Source organism: Antedon mediterranea, chromosome 9, assembly GCF_964355755.1.
Source record: "Antedon mediterranea chromosome 9, ecAntMedi1.1, whole genome shotgun sequence".
Lineage (NCBI taxonomy): Eukaryota > Metazoa > Echinodermata > Crinoidea > Comatulida > Antedonidae > Antedon > Antedon mediterranea.
Genome location: NC_092678.1, coordinates 7,499,614 through 7,517,463, shown reverse-complemented (window position 1 = coordinate 7,517,463; position 17,850 = coordinate 7,499,614). Strand labels below are relative to the sequence as shown.

The window sequence follows — 17,850 nt, the reverse complement described above, 5'->3', positions numbered from 1 at the left end:
TCTATTTATCTCTAGAAAGGTAGGGTGCTGCTTTTGAGGTGTGGAACGAAAACAGAACTTGAAGATTGGAGGAAAGCTCTGATTGCTGAGGCTAAAGATTGTGGAGGAATTGGTGCAACCTTATCAAGAAGATACACAAAGGTAGGTTCATATGGTGTTGTAGTAAAAAATAAATTTGGTCATTTCCTTGTTTACAAAACCAATAAAATAAAAGGAACTTAAAATGGATGGTTAAACACTCGGTTCTCGGTGTTGTATCTAGATTTTATCATTGCAATATTTGGTATTAATATCACATGTATTTCCTAGTATCATAGACCATAACCTAACCATGATAATAATAATAATAATAATAATAATAACAGGATTTTATAGCGCACATACCACTCAAGAGTGCTCAAGGCGCATTCAAAAAAATAAAAACAAATCATACAAATGCCTGACAAATAAAATGCAATTTCTTTGGAGGGTCCCCATCCGTTCTCGTTCTGTCGCGGTCCCGGACCCCTACCTAGGTGACCAAACAAAGGAAATGATACAGGAAACACAGAGTGTGATAAAAATGAGATGTTTTATTATCAAATATTTCTGAGATTACTGGGGGAATATTGTCATATGTTGAGATACATCACTGAGAATCAGGTAAGAAAGTTACCTTGAATTACCATGTAAATGACTAGACAACTGTGTTTCAAATGCAGAGAAAAGAAATATCATGTAGTCTTCAATCTGTCAAAACTCTGGTAAATGTGCACTTTTCTCACTCAGTCTTGAGGATGTCTGTTTACGGAGATTCCATGGTATTGTAAAACATATCTGTTTAAATTGAAAAAAAAAATTGAAAGCCAAGAAACAAAATCTGAAATCCCCAACAATATTATACAGTATACCCAACCAATTTACACAGACGAGCTTAACGGTAAGCGGAAAACGCTGTCTGCATTGTATGTAAATGGTCATAAGGAATAACATATAGTTTCTATATTTTTACTACCTTTACCACTCTTCTTTGTAAATTGGCCTTAATGCGAAACAGTAAACATGTGAGTACATACATAAAGAGTTCCAGCAGTAGTTGAGACTTGTGCTTGAATGCAGATGTTTATTCAATCTAAGGTTTCATAATTATGGTGAAATATGAGAGAACACAAATCTTATTTTTGAATATTTCTCTTTTTTTTGAACATTATTTATAAGGTAGAGATTAAATGTGTTATGCAAGTGATGAAGCGATTTCCTGGTTTAAAAACTACATATAAACTTTAAGAGCCATTGTCTGTAAGAATCAAAGAAATATCAAAAATAGTGGCAGACTAACAAAAATGGATTTCTTTCAAATTTTGCACATGGTTATATACGGCCAAATTTGTGTTCTTGACAAATTTTGTCTTTTTTTAAGGGTTTTTAAAATGGATATTGGTAGTACTTTGATGAACGATATTTTTATTTTGTTCATTTAAATTATAAAAAATACATATAAACTTTAAATAGTCACTGTACTGGACAATGAACTGGAAGATTTTCTTGCTCAAATCATATTGCTGCCCTCTTGTGTTCTAGCTGCAGTGCATTAATAATATTTTTAATAATGCAGTGCCAAAAATGGGACTATTTTACTGTAGATTCTTTTATGTTTCTCATGTAAAAGTACTGTACACAATTCAGAAAAGACTTCTGAATACTAGTAGAAAGTCATTCAGTTTGAAGTCCACAATGGTTTGCAGCCTGATTTATATTATTTGCATATTACAGATGAAGTATTCTAATGTGTTATTGTTTTGTATAGCCTGTTGTTATTATTGACCTTGGTAGTTCAGCAGTAAGAGCAGGAGTGCTGACAGATGACAACCCCACCCCGCAACTCTTCTTTCCATGTGTGGTGGCAACTCACAAGAAAAATAAAGACAGAAAAGTGTATGGGTTTGATGCACTCCACCCAGATTGCAGAGCAAGTTCAAAAGTGGTTTATCCATTAAAACCTCTTCTAGAACAAGAAAAGGTAGGCGTTCACAATTTGTAACCTATTGGACACATTGTATTGTTATTGCCCTTATTCAACTAAGAGCCTGTTCAGACCAATGGAGATTGTATAATTCTCCCTAGGTATGCACTAGGTAATGCTAGCAGCTAGTGTAAACCACACACCGATTTAGAGTTTGGAGGTGAAAGGTATCAGAATAGCGTACAAGAAAAACAACAAAAATGTCAAATCACAAACCAATCAAATTGATTCTTGCATACCATATTTTTACCGCAAATGATGACACATTCATTTATACTTACAGTATACTACTAGTATACAGTAATGTAAATTTGTCATACTTATGTTTATTCAATTGTGTGTTTTATTTGTATTTTATTTTGAAACCACTGAAAAAGAAATTACATTTAAATTTTATGTGACAAAAAATTGAATCTTGAAGTTGTTTACTCCGACCCAAGAATTGAATGAGCAGATGCATGTTCTCTCTAACAATAAAGATTTTTCCACAGAATGATGACCCTCATACAACAGAATTATTCCTCATCAACAAAATGCAGGTTCGTTCTCATCAACAAAATGATGTTTATCAACAACAGGATGATGTACCTCATTTAAAAGAAAGATGACTGTCATTAACAGAATGATGATACTTCATCAACAGAATGATGATACTTCATCAACAGAATGATGATCCTCATCAACAGAATGATGAGCAGATGCATGTTCTCTCTAACAATAAAGATTTTCTCACTGGTACTATAGATACATTTGAGGAAATTCAATAATCAAATAATTTAATTATTTAATCCAATGTTTTGTTTTACAGTTTACACTAAATTTAGATGTCGTTGAAGGTTTATTAAATTATGTGTACACAGAATTAAAAGTTGATCCGATTGCTTTTACGACGCTTCTCATCACGCCATTCAACTTTGGTAAAAAGACTCTGGTGAGTGAACTACCAATTAATAAAAAATATAGAAATACCAAAGAGTGTAAATAATTAAGTAAAGAGTGAACTAGGAGCAAGAAAAGGGATACCAACATGACAGCGGACTCCTTAAAATGGCCACTGTATTGTTACACTTACATCTGTTCAATTATGCTATTTAGTATCTAAACCACATCAATCTGAATTAAATTATAGTACATTTTTTATGATATTGTTCTATTAATAAATGTATACAATTTTTACATACAAAGATTGTGTAAGAAGAAAGGTGATATGATGAACATGGGCGTAGTTGTGCATGAATGAGTAGGGGACGTGTGACTTCAACTGGCATATCTGATAGGCCAATAATGTGATCAGTGGCTGGCGGCTGTGATCACTCACTGGTTAAACCCAGAGACCCTGAAAAAATATAATTCCGAATAAAATAAAGTTTAAAAAAATAGTACCTCTCTTTAGAAAACAAGTTTATGTTCAATACAATTCTGTCTTTTGATGATCACAATTTTAGAAATGTTGACACACAATGTTGATGTTTACAGTAAATCAAACCCTACAAAAGAGTAGTTTTTCATGAAATTTAGAAACCCCACTGCAAAATATGTCTTTGTATTTATATTTTACAGGAAAAACTTGCAGAGCTTTTATTTGAAAGATTCCACGTGGAAGGATGTTTCATTCAAGAACAAGCATTGATGGCGCTATACTCTTACAAAGCAACGTCTGGTGTTGTTGGTAAGATTTCTAGGCTATGCATTGAGGGATGAGAAAAAACAGCATTGACAACAAGTTCATGACACCAGTAGTGTATAATAATAATTTCATTATAACACAATAGGACAGAGTGCTATAATACTGTATGTCCTTTTTTGTTGCTTTTGTATAATTTAATTTCTTGGGACAAACAGAAAAGATTTGTGTAATGTCCAAAATTCATCTTTCTTGCAGTCTGGAAATATGGCCAAAAGCTCTAAGATCTTGCAGGTTGTAGAATCCCAAATGACTTAGAGCTTCAATATAAATCATGTACAAACTGTATGAATTACTTTTTAAAGACTTTTTTTTTGTTATAGTAAATGTAGGTGAAAGAATTGATATTGTGCCAATAGTGGATGGATACATAGTTGAAGGAGGTGTTAGTAGGCTACCATTTGGGGGACGGCAGATTACGGAGCACCTTACCAGACTATTAACAGAACAGGGTCACAGGTGAGTAGGCTCTGCTATAGTGTACATTGAGATTTATATCATCAGAATATAACAGCAAGAGTGAAGTGGTGCATACTGAGAAGGCATGAGTTTTGACCTTTCTCTGCCAACTTGCACTTTTTCAAATGCTTTGCTGCCCTCATCTTGCCATTAGGATGTCAACCTTTGCTATGTACAAATGTTCAAGATGTCGATACATAATTCTAGATTTGTTTATGTCTTTTATAACAAAAGTCTAATGTTTACTATAAAATTATATATTTTAAATCTTTTTATCTTATTTGCTTATCTTTTCAGATATTTCTCTGATGTAGAATCATACATAAGCAGGTTTATCAAAGAAAAGGTACGAGTATTGCATAGTAACTTAGCCAAACTAACAATAGATCCTATCATCATCAACTGAATGTCAATCATCAAGAGAATGATGATCATCATTTCATGAACACAATGAGGGTTCTTATCAACTGAATGATGATCCTCCTCCGCAGAATGATGATCCTCCTCCATTATATAAAATCTATATGTTTTTATGTGTGTTTGAAAATGATATTAACAATTTTCTGTTTATTTTTAGGCATGTTTTGTTGCACAAAATTACCAGGCAGAACTACAATTTTGCAGTGTAGACACAGAGTTATGCAGTACCCTGGTGGACTTGGATCGTTATCATGTACCTGATGGGTTTGGGTAAGTGAAAATGTCAACAAAATTTAGGCCTATACTAAATTGTATTTCGTACAGTATACTGTATTTAGTAGTGTCTGGCTTGCTAATCTATTTATGCATACAGTTATAGTACAGTTATTTAGTGACACAGTACAGAGACAACTTTGGATAAATTTACAATGCCAAACTGGTTTATACTTAATATATGTCTATGTGGAGTTTATTGTTGGTAAGATTATGTGGACTCGAACTGTTATACAGCTGTAATATGCAGATATTTTGTAACATGTTCGAAGTTAAAATTGGCTCTGTCTCAATTGTGCTCCGCCAATGTTTTACCAGAGGAGGTTAAACGTTCATCACATTTAAAGGCTAAAACCAATGACATTAGGTTAACTTGTATCATAAGAATGGAAAAAAAAGTATGTATGGAATATTTCATTCATGTGCCTGGGAATGTTGAGATTAAAGTTAACAGGCTAGGCCTGACAAATCATAGTCAACTGAACAAGCAGTCCTGGATTCTACTTATGCCAGGGTAAGGTCAATAGAGTATAGCTTAATGTTATACAAATGATAAATGCTTAGATTGAATGGATAGAATAGTTTGATTTATTGAAAAATGGAATGGTCTATGGACCAGTATGTCGTTCAAATATTCTAAAAAATCTTTTTCATGTATGGAAAGCAGACTGTGTGGTCTCATTAACAAAATATATGACTAGGAATTCCGACGGGAGTATAACCGTAACAGTACACACTACATATTAGTTTTTAAACTTGTAGCAGTCATTGGACAAAATTATCAAAATGTTGAAACAAATCCAAATGGTCAGCATATGATACGTATAATCAACCATTCAAATGGCAAGGAAAACAAAGCTCTGTATGGAATGATTTTAAAAGTAAAAGCATCTCATTGTACTACTTCAGAAGATAAACTATTTTAAATGCAATTATGAATAGCTTAGTTCTTATGAAATCCATCGGTGACTGGTTACTTGGCTGAGGAGATCACGTCAGCTGTGGCTTTTTTAAAAGTTAAAGGAAAACAGATTGTAACAGGCTTTCAGGGAGGTCCTGATTTTAATTCTACATTATGCAGTCCTAAAATATTGGCGCATTTTATACATGAGTAACTTAACTAAGTTTAATGCATGTAAAAATCAGAACTTTGATTGATAGAGTGAACTCAATGCAGATTGTTAGTATTCTCTAAGCAACTTAAGTCAGTTGTGTATATAATGTACTGTTGCCAGGCTTAGTGAAGCAGTCCTTGATTATTAAGCATTTAAATGATCAGAGCTATGAGTGTATGCGAAAATGTCAGATGACATGATCGACTTTTGCAAAGCACCTTTGAGTGAGTTAGATCATACCCCTAAATGGACAGTTATTAGATGTTGGCACACCTCTCATCCATTGGTCCCAGTGGATCAGTTTGGCTTTACTCCACCACAAGGCTCACAGGAAGTGATCGTGTTTGTATTAAGATTTCACTTTCAACATAATGAATGCATTGTCATCATCATAGAATTATAAACCAGCTAAAACAGCTACCTTTTAAATTATTTCTATTTATGACATGCATTTCCATTTCAAGAACCATTCTAATGTTTTGTCTACACAATCAAACTAGTTTCCTAAAAAAAAGTGTGATTTTGATTTGATTTGATTTGATTTGATTTATTTCGGCATCAGTACATAAAATATCACAGACATACAATTAAAATTGGCAAATATAAAAATACCAAAATAAAACAAGGATGCCAAGGATAACTCATAAAAGTCCTCTACGGACTTGTTTCCAATGAGGTCCTTTGAAAGAACAGCAAAAAAGACAAACAATGCAACAAATAAAAATTACAAAAAACAGCAAAGAGGACAATCGAAAAAAGAAGAAGCGCTTATTAAATAGTTTCTAGAGCTAGTGAACGTCCCTGTAGATACTTTTTAACTTTACTTTTAAAACAAAAAACAGTTTGTGATTCCTTAATGTTAATTGGTAAATTATTCCATTTTTTAATAGCATTGTAAAAAAAGGTCACATGTGCCATTGGCTTGATAGTTGGGATTCTAAAATTAAAATTGCATCCCCTAGTATTGTAATTATGACTGTCTGAAATTTTAATAAAACGAATGCATAAATAAGGTGGACAACAATGATTATATATTTTAAAAACATGACAGACTCTAAGAAATTCGACACAGTCTTGGACTTTTAACATACCAACGTCGTTTAGCTGAGATTGACCAACATGAGATCGGGGACCTAACTTTTTTATAAAACGATGTGCTGAAATATGACATCATCGTGTCCATTTTTTTCACATCAAGTTTGAGAGTTATACAGAGCTTTATGATTAGGCCAAATAAAATTGTACAGTACCATTAAATTCCCTTTTTTATCACATTTTGGAGCTGCATAGCTGCTGCTATTTTTATTTATTTAAAAACAAATTTTGCATTCAAAGGAATTTTCTATTGAAATGTTATGATTGTGGGTGTCAAGTGTTTTGAGATGTGTGAAAAACGACTGAACTATTATTCTCATTTCAATACATCACAAAATAGCTAACATTAAAGATCATCATCATAAAAGAATTCAAATCCTGGATGTGAAATTTGTTTCATTTTTTTTTTCATTTATACAATTTATTAAACAATTATGAATTGTATTTAGTTTATATATTAAAATCCAGTAAATAGTCACTTTGATCTTGTTACTTCAATTAAAGACATATATTGAAAATCTCAATTTTTTATTATGCTTCTGCCAAAAAGTTAGGTTTTATTTTATTTAACTTTTTTGATATTTACAGACATGTACGAGTTGACAATGGTAGATTCCGGAGTACTGAAGGGTTATTCCACCCTGAGCTTTGGGGGAAGGATCATCCTGGTCTTCACTTACTGGTGGCTAAATCAATCAAAGCCTGTGGAATGGATAACAGAAAACATATGTGTAGGTTAGTGGAATTGGTTATGGTAGTTTGGTTAGTGTAAACATAATAGGTTAGTGGAATTTGTGGTAGTATTCTTAGTGTAAACATATGTAGGTTAGTCAAATTAGTTTGTAATTTGGTTCGTCTAAACACATGTGTAGGTTAGTTTAAATTAGTTATTGTAGTTTGGTTAGTGTGAACATAATAGGTTAGTAAAATTAGTTTGTAATTTGGTTAGTCTAAACACATGTGTAGGTTAGTTAAATTAGTTATTGTAGCTTGGTTAGTGTGAACATAATACGTTAGTAAAATTAGTTTGTAATTTGGTTAGTCTAAACACATGTATATGTTAGTTAAATTAGTTATTGTAGCTTGGTTAATGTGAACATAATACGTTAGTGAAATTAGTTTGTAATTTGGTTAGTCTAAACACATGTGTAGGTTAGTTAAATTAGTTATTGTAGCTTGGTTAGTGTGAACATAATACGTTAGTAAAATTAGTTTGTAATTTGGTTAGTCTAAACACATGTGTAGGTTAGTTAAATTAGTTATTGTAGCTTGGTTAGTGTGAACATAATACGTTAGTGAAATTAGTTTGTAATTTGGTTAGTCTAAACACATGTGTAGGTTAGTTAAATTAGTTATTGTAGTTTGGTTAGTGTAAACATAATAGGTTAGTGGAATTTGTGGTAGTATTCTTAGTGTAAACATATGTAGGTTAGTCAAATTAGTTTGTAATTTGGTTTGTCTAAACACATGTGTAGGTTAGTTAAATTAGTTATTGTAGTTTGGTTAGTGTGAACATAATACGTTAGTTAAATTAGTTTGTAATTTGGTTAGTCTAAACACTTATATAGGTTAGTTAAATTAGTTATTGTAGCTTGGTTAGTGTGAACATAATAGGTTAGTGAATTAGTTTTTAATTTGGTTAGTCTAAACACAGGTTAGTGAAATTAGTTATTGTAGCTTGGTTAGTGTGAACATAATAGGTTAGTGGAATTTGTTATTCTTTGGTAGTGCAAACGTGTGTATAGGTTAGTGGAAGTAGTTACTGTAGTTTTTGGATAACAGAAAACATAATGTGTAGTTAGTGGAATTAGTTAACTGTAGTTTAGTTAATGTAAACATAATATGTAGTTAGTGGAATTAGTTACGGTAGTTTAGTTAGTGGATTAGATTAGTGGAATTGGTTATGGTTATTTTGTTAGTGAAAATGTGTGTAGGTTAATAGATTCAATGACAGCTTTTCCTGCCATACACGAAGAACAGAGGCCTCTTTTAAGAGGCAAGATTGAGCTGAAGTATGATTTGATATTTATTTGAAAGAGGGATTGTAAAGTTTTTGGCAAAAAAATTTTTTCTAAAAAGAAGGATTTATGTTTTTTTTTCAAACAAAATATTTATTTTGGCAAATTTGGTTTTATATATAATATGAACCATAAACCATGTTTTGTGTGTGTGTGTGTGTGTGTGTGTGTGTGTGTGTGTGTGATATTGCATTACAATGAATCAATTTTTTTTATTACACTACACTACTTTTTTTATTAATCTAAATTCCAGATTTTCCTAATACTTAACTTAAGTTTCATTGCTGATTTGTACCCACTTTTCCCACAGTTTTGCCTTTCACTAACAAGCATATTACTTTCGTCTCAACAGAAGCATCTATTTAAGCGGAGGAAGCACCAAATTACCAGGCCTGGCAGGACGCCTCAAGGGAGAACTAGTTAAGATTTTTCCCAAGTCTGCAACAATAAAGGTAAATAAATAACATGTTTTAAAAGTAACCATCCAATTTATTTTGATTTCTACTATCAGTAAACTTATTGATTAGAGTTTGTAATAGGGGGATGGGGGTGGGGAAGAGTTGCATGCAAACATCATACATAAAAGGTCGTGTAAACATTATTCTACTGAAATAACTATATTTATTGTACTGAAATCACTTTCACTGTGGCATAATTAAGCTCAGTAGGTTTGGAAAGATCATTTCTTGATATTGTAGCATACAAAAACTGGGATTTAATGAGAACACTTTTGTACTCAATTTTACCTCATGTTGTAAATTGGTTGTTGCGATTGTGACAATACTGTATATGTAAGAAATTTCCATACACCATTTGCCGCCCATAGAAAGATATATTAAACTATAAAACCTATGCTCTATCTGACGGTTTGAAATGAACCTCATATCAGGCAAAACCTAAGATTTTTACCATTCTCATTATTGAAATAGGGTTATTAAAACTGCATTCTATTGATACAAATATGTTTTTAATTTTGTTCCTCATGAAATATTATTATTTATAAATAGCAAATCATCTTGTAAATCTTCTAAAAACAAAAAAAAAAGAAACAAAAATTATGTAAAAAATACTCTGTTAAAAAATGGAATGAAACGACAAAAATAGAGTACTTATCTGATGTGATTTACCAAAAAAATTGTTTTTTTTTTTAAAGTACCTTACACAGGGAATCAAGGCCCTCTCACATTTCTAAATTGTGGAAATTAAATACAATGCATTTGATAAATTTTGTTGGCCATATCTACCTAGTTTTCCCTCTAGTTTATGATGTTATCTCTATGGTTGTAATAATAACACAAAACAATCAGCATCTAAAACAAGACAGTTATTAAATATTTTACAATGGATTTCCTAGTAAATTAACCTTTTAGTAAACTCTTCTACGCATCCTAATGGATTTAGTTCTTTATTGAAATAAGTTGGGATATTTAATAATCTGTGATGGCCATGACCTAGTTTTGGGGAAAGACAATTATATTAAACCCAGGAAGCAATCTTAAATAATGATCGCTGTTCCAGATTCATACATACGGATCTAGTTTGGAAAATCAAAACCCAGTTTATTCATCTGAGTGACCTCGATCTTGGTCATGCTATCTTTCCCATGGTGATTTTTTCTTTGTAGTTTCCATAGGCTATAAGCAATAACATAGTAATGTAGCATGCCTAACAAACATACCTAGTATTTTGGTATTTGTAATGTAAGTTGGGTACAAGCTGCCAAGGGTACGAGATGACTAGCACCAGCCTAGTAATAACATTTTGACATCTTTCCATTGGGCAAATTGAGGACGGTTTTTTTTTAGTCTATATTGATTTAGAAAGGTGGGCGTGGTGGGTTTTTAAAAATTAGATTTAGAAGGGTGTTGGCACTGACTTATGTGGCTTGTGACTGCACTTAATTGCTTTTCTCACTTGCAATAATAACTATACCAACAAACATTAATTTTAACTCTACCAACAAAAATTAATTCTAAGATCACATTTTCGTACTCATCAATGTTTTAATTTCAAGATTAAAATAAAGATCCTGAGAGAATCAAGATGCATTATCATGCATATAACCTAATTATAACATTCATATAACATAATAAGAGGAGATAGTGTAAAGATAACTAATCATTAACCATAAAATATTGTTGTTAATTTATTTTTTAAACTTTACATTACATTATTTGTATCAATGTTTCATAATTTTAATCAACTTTATACTTTTAATTTCTATATATTCAGTAGTATTTCTTTTTAAATAGAAATTATTAATTAATTATTTGTTTATAATTAACTTCACATCATGCACTTAACTGCTAAGTTGTTTTTTTTTTAATTACTGTACTTTTTATGGTCTTGTGTTAAATTGAAATCACGTTCATTGTAGTTGCATTACTAATTTGTATTGTCTAACTTTCCAAAAGACCAAGCTGCACGTTTAAATTTACACTTTGATTTTGTTTGTATCACATCAAATTTAATTAGGACACATTCATTTGTTGTTTCATTACTAATTATTGTTAATTGTTCTTTTTGTTTCTTTAACTTTCCATGCACCAGGTCCATGCAGCGCAAGAGCGATATCATGCAGCATACAATGGTGCTACCATTTTAGCACCACTGTCCGTGTTTGATACCATGAGCATTAGCAAAGAGGAATGGAGAGAACTCGGACCAACAAGTATCACCAAATGGCTTGGCGATTAGAATATTTTCAATTTGTGTTTATATAGACCTGTAGTGTACTAACATGGGCATAAGACAGTACAGTATAATGTATAAGCCTACACTGAAACATAAAGTATAGGGTCATCATAAAGTGTAGGCTCACCTTGAGGTATAGGGCCTAGGCTAACCCTGATTTGTAGGCTCAACCTGAAGTATAGACTCACCTAAGTCTAGTGCAGGCTCAGCTCAGCTCAGCTAAAGTTTAGGCTCACCCTTGATATAGGTGGCTAACCCTATAGTATAGGCTCATCCTAAAGAATAAATTATCTTTACATAACTGCTCATTCAGAGGTATAGGCTATTTTTTTTTTCATGCATGGAGTTGAGTTCAATAGTTTTAGATTTGTGGATAAACTTTGCCAATTATATTATTATTTCTAGTTTTGATGAACACTTTAATTGCAAAGTTACTTTAAATGTTTGTTATAACACGTACATGTTATTTTTCTTATGTAAACACTTATACTACTTTTGTGAGTTTTATCACATGTCCAAAATGTAGGAATGAATGTAAATAATTTATTCAATGAATTCCAGTCTTGTAATCAGAAATTTTGCTTTAGATGATTATCCAATATTATTATTTTCTTGTTTTTAAACCAACATACATTATTACTAAAAAAAAAAAAAATTGTAAACATTATTGAGTCTGTTAAACATGCCAACACAGTTTAGTACAATCTGCCTGGTTCTTTCATTATGTCGATTTAAGCTTTAAAAATGTACACGCTGCCAAAAAGTTACCAATAATGTCAATTTTGTAGGAAATAAAATTTAACGCTATTGAGTAAAGATTTTTTTATTTTAAAATGTGCTTCCTCTGACAGATAGCTAAATCTAATGCTTCGAGCGATGCTTTCAAAATTATTTTTACCACATGTTTGAAATTTTAAATTTGAAGTTAAAACAAACATTATTGTTTGTGAATTTATACCGATTCTGTGTTGTCTATTTTGTTTATTTTTTAAATATTTTTGTTTTGTCTTTTTTTGTCTTGTTTATTTTAAATTTTTTTTCCTGATTTTTATTAATTATTTTTCAGCATTTATTTGATTTCATTTCAAATAAAAATGTATTTGTTTCCTTTAACATAATATAATATAGGAATAGTATATATATAGTATATCCAGGCAAGAGTGAAATTAATGAAAGTAAAATTAATCAGAGTAATTTCACTCTTTCCTGGTATATCGTATTATATATATCAATATGAATATCAAGAACAGTATCAGCAATTGAAATATATATGCATACTCGAAGAAGTCAAAGAATACCAATAATAATAACAATTTGTATAATAGATATTATTTCGATGTCGAAGGTTAAGAAGTTCTAGTATAATGGCGTTTTCAAATTCAGATTGACTTTTCGTTGGGTTCTGAGCGTGCGCAGTGTATGTCTGATAACGCGATATCTGCGTATTTTTTTGTACTAGGTCGGGCCGAAAGGTATCTATAAATGGAAAAGAAACCCAACATAATGAGATTAGTAGGCCTAGATTAAATTAGAATAATGAAAGTAGATGATGGAAACTGAAAGACCGCCAAAGAAGATTAATCAAGTTCTTACATTGGGTTGATGTGAAAATAATCAAAATGCTAAAGCAATACAATATAGTAAGAGTTTATCTAAATCAATGCAAAATAAGAAATATAAACTTAAACTAAATGTTTGTTTTTAAATATAAGACAAAAAAGAAAAAATAAAAATGATAGAAATAGAAATAATAACTTTAAAAATGTGTTAATATTTGAAATTATAAAAATAACCCATATAGCCTAATTTGGAGTTTTCTTTTCTAAACAATGTTCATATTATAATTCATTTTTATTTTTTATAAACTACTGGACACATTTTCTTTTTTAGTGGAGCTGTAGCTTGGTGGTTAACATGCTTGGCTTCAATCCCAAGGTCCAGGGTTCAATCCTGATCTAATAGTGCAAGGGTTGTAACTCACGACTCTTTCAACTCCACTCCCTAAGTCTCAAATGAAAAATTATGAAATAGTTTATCCATCCTGTAATTGACGAGTTACTCGCTGTTGGATGCGTATGCAAACAAAAATATATTTTATTCACCCGAACACCATCCTAATTTGAAAGTGTAGGCCTATTCAATTTATCATTACGTGTAATTAGGGTCTAATCGCTGGATTCTGCAGCTAAATCCTAATATCAACAATTGATATTGATGGGTTCCTCAACATTAACCGTAAAGTAGTTAAAAACAATGCGTTATCAGCTTATCATTTTAATATGTTGCGATAGTTTTAGAAAACGATTTATTTAAATGTAAGGTAAGCTTCATCTCCTGACAAATATTTATCTTATAATCCACATTGAACCACAGACTTTAAAGTACAAACAGAAGGAGAGTGAACTTTGAAAATTGGCACTATATTTAACAAATCCTTTTTTACTGTTTTTCTTGTCAGTTTGAATTTATCAAAACTCCTTGATTTTGAATGTTATGGAGTAAGTAAATAACAACGACCCGTGTATGATCCGGCTTCTAGAGTATACCTTTCCCTATTTGATTGCAATTTTAAGTTTTAAAATCATTTATAATTAAAACTATCTATAAAATATTCTTCATAATTTAAAAACGAATTGTACCCAGAATTTTAAGATGTAAAGTTTAATAATTGACGGTATCGTTTACATAGCCTATTTATTTATTTGCCTCCTTTCCATTACATCCATTAAATAAACATAAATTGTTAGATTAGACCTATACAAAAATGTAAGTGTAAATATTTAACAGGGCTTGATTTTATTTTAAGTTCAAGTTAAAAAAACATTTATTTATTCAATAATGGCATATTATTGTACAGTTAAACATAGTTGTTTATTTAAATAAACATCGTAACAAACCATCATTTGGGGTCTTTTCTAGAAGAAATGAAGTTTCTCGAGAAAGACCCCAGAAACAATTTAAAAATAGATAAATGATATATTAATTGCCATACACATTTATAAACTAATAAAATTTACGACTTAAAATAATAAAAAATAATTTTAAAAATAATAATAAAACAAAAACGATGATAATAAATTGACTTTATCTTTGTTTATGTTATTTTTATTTATATGCCTATTGTAAGCAAATTAAAAAATAAATAAAACATGTACTATGATTTCTTATAAATCATGTTATCGTTTACTATTTTAGGTCAGTTTCTCATATAAAGTCCGATTTTTTTGGCTATGTGTTAAAAATCGTATTCGACAAACTTGCCTGTTCATTCGCCATTCAAGATATGCAGTATATTTTAATATCGTGTATTATTTTGTAAATATTTGTATATTGCTTATAATGTTTTAAGAGTAAACAGAGATAGCTTAATTTGTAAATAAAGGCTCAAGATAGTTTTGGAAAGAAAGAAATATTGATAAATATGATAAGTGTTATTGTTAAATACAGTATGTTAATATTAAGAATAAAAGCAAGGCTGCCTTGTGCCATATGTGTGAATAATAAAGTTGTTTGTGTCCAGTTGTAATAAAATGTCTCACCAATCATTGGTTCAATTATCAATTGAATTAATTAATAATCAATAAATAAATGGCTCACCAATCAATGGCTTATCAGTCATCAGCCAATCAATAGCCAATAAATCAATGGATCATCAATCAATAGCCAATCAATAATGGCTCATCAATCAATCAATAGCCAATCAATCAATGACTCATCAATCAATCAATCTGTCAGTTGTTCAGATTGGGATGTGTATAATGCAAAATGGTTCCGTTGATTGTTAGTGTTTTTGACAACAACAGTAATTACTTCCGTTGTTTTTGAGTGAATTTGTTGTCTGTCTTTTAGTAGTAGTAGTTACAGTATAATATTCAATTGCCAAAATATAAATGTATCCGATACCTCCATGGTTAAACTATACCTTAATATCATAATTTCCTGTTGGAGTTTTGCTAAAGGATAAAACATAACTTTTGAATACTACACAGTTAATTTTGCAGGGACTGTTTCCAACTTTTAACTTAAGTTTATTTTCCAACTTATTTTGATACCATCAACGCGCCTTAACATCTTTACTTTTAATATTAATATATTTACTTTTAATATTAACATCTTTACTTTTAATATTAACATCTATACTTTTAATATACCGTTTGTTCAATTTTAAATAGTGTATCACTTAAATTTTAGGCCTACTATAATTCATATTCAATATCAGGAATACATTTATCTGGTTCCGATTAATAAGCGTATTTTTAAAATAAACAAATATAGGCCTAACGTTATTATATTTTATTTCAAAGAATGGCATCAACCCAGATAATAATCTAAAAAAATTGACATTAAATCGTTTTAACAAAAAATGCCATTTGAAATTAACCATTTTTCACTTCTACCTGTTATCCTACATTTGCTAAAACATGTTCAAAGATGTATCGGTTCCCCAACAACATGGAAAATAAAGAATAATACACTTAGGACTTTAAATAAATATTTCAGTTTTAATAACTTATTCCGATCCGAAAATAACACGAACAATACCGTAATGATTTTACTTATAAAAGGACAAAATAGGCCTAAACGGTTAAATTTAACCAAAACTGTATTGTCTAAATTTGATTTCTTTGCTTTAAATACAGTTTTTTAGGTAAATAATTGTTTTAATCCAATGTTTGGTCAAATTAAATAGCTATTTTGTGACATTAAGATGTCATTCAACAGTCGGTCATTATACATCCTAAACTTTAGGTCAAATTCGCTTAGATAATAGTCGGACTGTCAAAGATCTTTCGATCGTTGCTTTATCGCTATAAATAACATTAGAAAATACTATTATCCAGAACGAAAACGTCTACCTTGTTTACCACATTGGATAAAATTCGATTAGCGGTGTTCCGATATGCTTAATCTAGGCCAGAGTTTTTATGGTCATTCTACTTAATGAATTGCAAAGATTTGTTTCTCTTACCGCCGGAACACCTTTGTCCCAGGTGCAAAAACAACATAACACCTGCAGGTGACTTTAATTTTGATGGCAGTCGGACGTTTAATGTCATATTTGGCCTAGCAAGAGTAAAAAATGAATCATTATAGGCCTACTATATACAGTGTTGTTTACATGGGTCGGCTCTACGTAAAGTGGAATTATACGTTACACACTTGCTTGATAATATTGGGTCGTTGAGCTTACAGATGTGGCCCATCGCATGCCGTATTTAAGTTGTCTTTGCTTGCTGAAGTTTGACAGATCCAATGGGAAAAAGAAGAAACCCCACACGCCATATGAATTACCGTACTCAGTACGACTGTAATGGGTCTATTGTTGAGTGTAAAAGATAGTATTGATACGTAATACAAAATATAGAATAATATGTGTCTAAAAAATAAAAATCGTATTTTTTTCTCTTTTGTGAGGTTCACTCACCTTTATTTCATTTCAAAACATAAATAAACAATTGTATTATGTTTGTATATTATCTTTTTAAATATGTACTATTTTCATTCATAGACATAAAGTTTCCCCTTACATCTTAAAAAAACTCTGCAAGATATCATTTATACATTTACATTACATATAAACTGAAAACAATATCAATAAATATGGAAAATCAAAAGCAACTCAATAACCAGTTGCTTGTAGAGTATAGAATTTGCCATGCTCTTTTTTTTTTACTCTTCTTTTTATTGTTTTTCTCTTTTTTTCTCTTTTTTCTGTTTTATTTGCACTATTTACATTTTTGTACAAATTACTTTATTTACAGTAACCTTCAAAATAAAAAATTAATAAAATACATTCATGGTATACTCTTGTGTAAGTATATTTTTAAACATTATCCATGAGTTTTTACAGACTGACTTATTTAATTCTGACAATATTTTTATTTTATATATAGAATATAGAGCAATTGAGTATAACTTATTTTTTATGTTGCATTCAGACCCAAAAACAAGTTCTTCAAAAGAACAGTTACTATTATCTAACTTTTTAAATATTTCATTGATTTTTTTCCATAATAAGACATTGCTTTTACATTTGAAAAACATGTGCTTTTCATCCTCAGTTACATCACATAACTCACATTTTTTTGT

At 30.6% G+C, this 17,850-nt stretch overlaps 1 protein-coding gene across 1 annotated transcript in view; it reads left to right on the top strand.

Annotated features, from left to right (window-relative positions):
* The window catches only part of LOC140058579 (uncharacterized), a 30,731-nt gene extending 18,410 nt beyond the window's left edge, over positions 1–12,321 (top strand). Inside the window, exons 6-15 of the mRNA XM_072104258.1 lie at positions 16–141; positions 1,787–1,999; positions 2,811–2,933; positions 3,563–3,671; positions 4,010–4,145; positions 4,443–4,491; positions 4,723–4,835; positions 7,637–7,783; positions 9,419–9,518; positions 11,617–12,321. Coding sequence (XP_071960359.1) covers positions 16–141; positions 1,787–1,999; positions 2,811–2,933; positions 3,563–3,671; positions 4,010–4,145; positions 4,443–4,491; positions 4,723–4,835; positions 7,637–7,783; positions 9,419–9,518; positions 11,617–11,763 — 1,263 coding nt within the window. The 3' untranslated portion in view covers positions 11,764–12,321. The remainder of the gene's footprint in view (positions 1–15; positions 142–1,786; positions 2,000–2,810; positions 2,934–3,562; positions 3,672–4,009; positions 4,146–4,442; positions 4,492–4,722; positions 4,836–7,636; positions 7,784–9,418; positions 9,519–11,616) is intronic.
* The last annotated feature ends 5,529 nt before the right edge of the window (positions 12,322–17,850 follow it).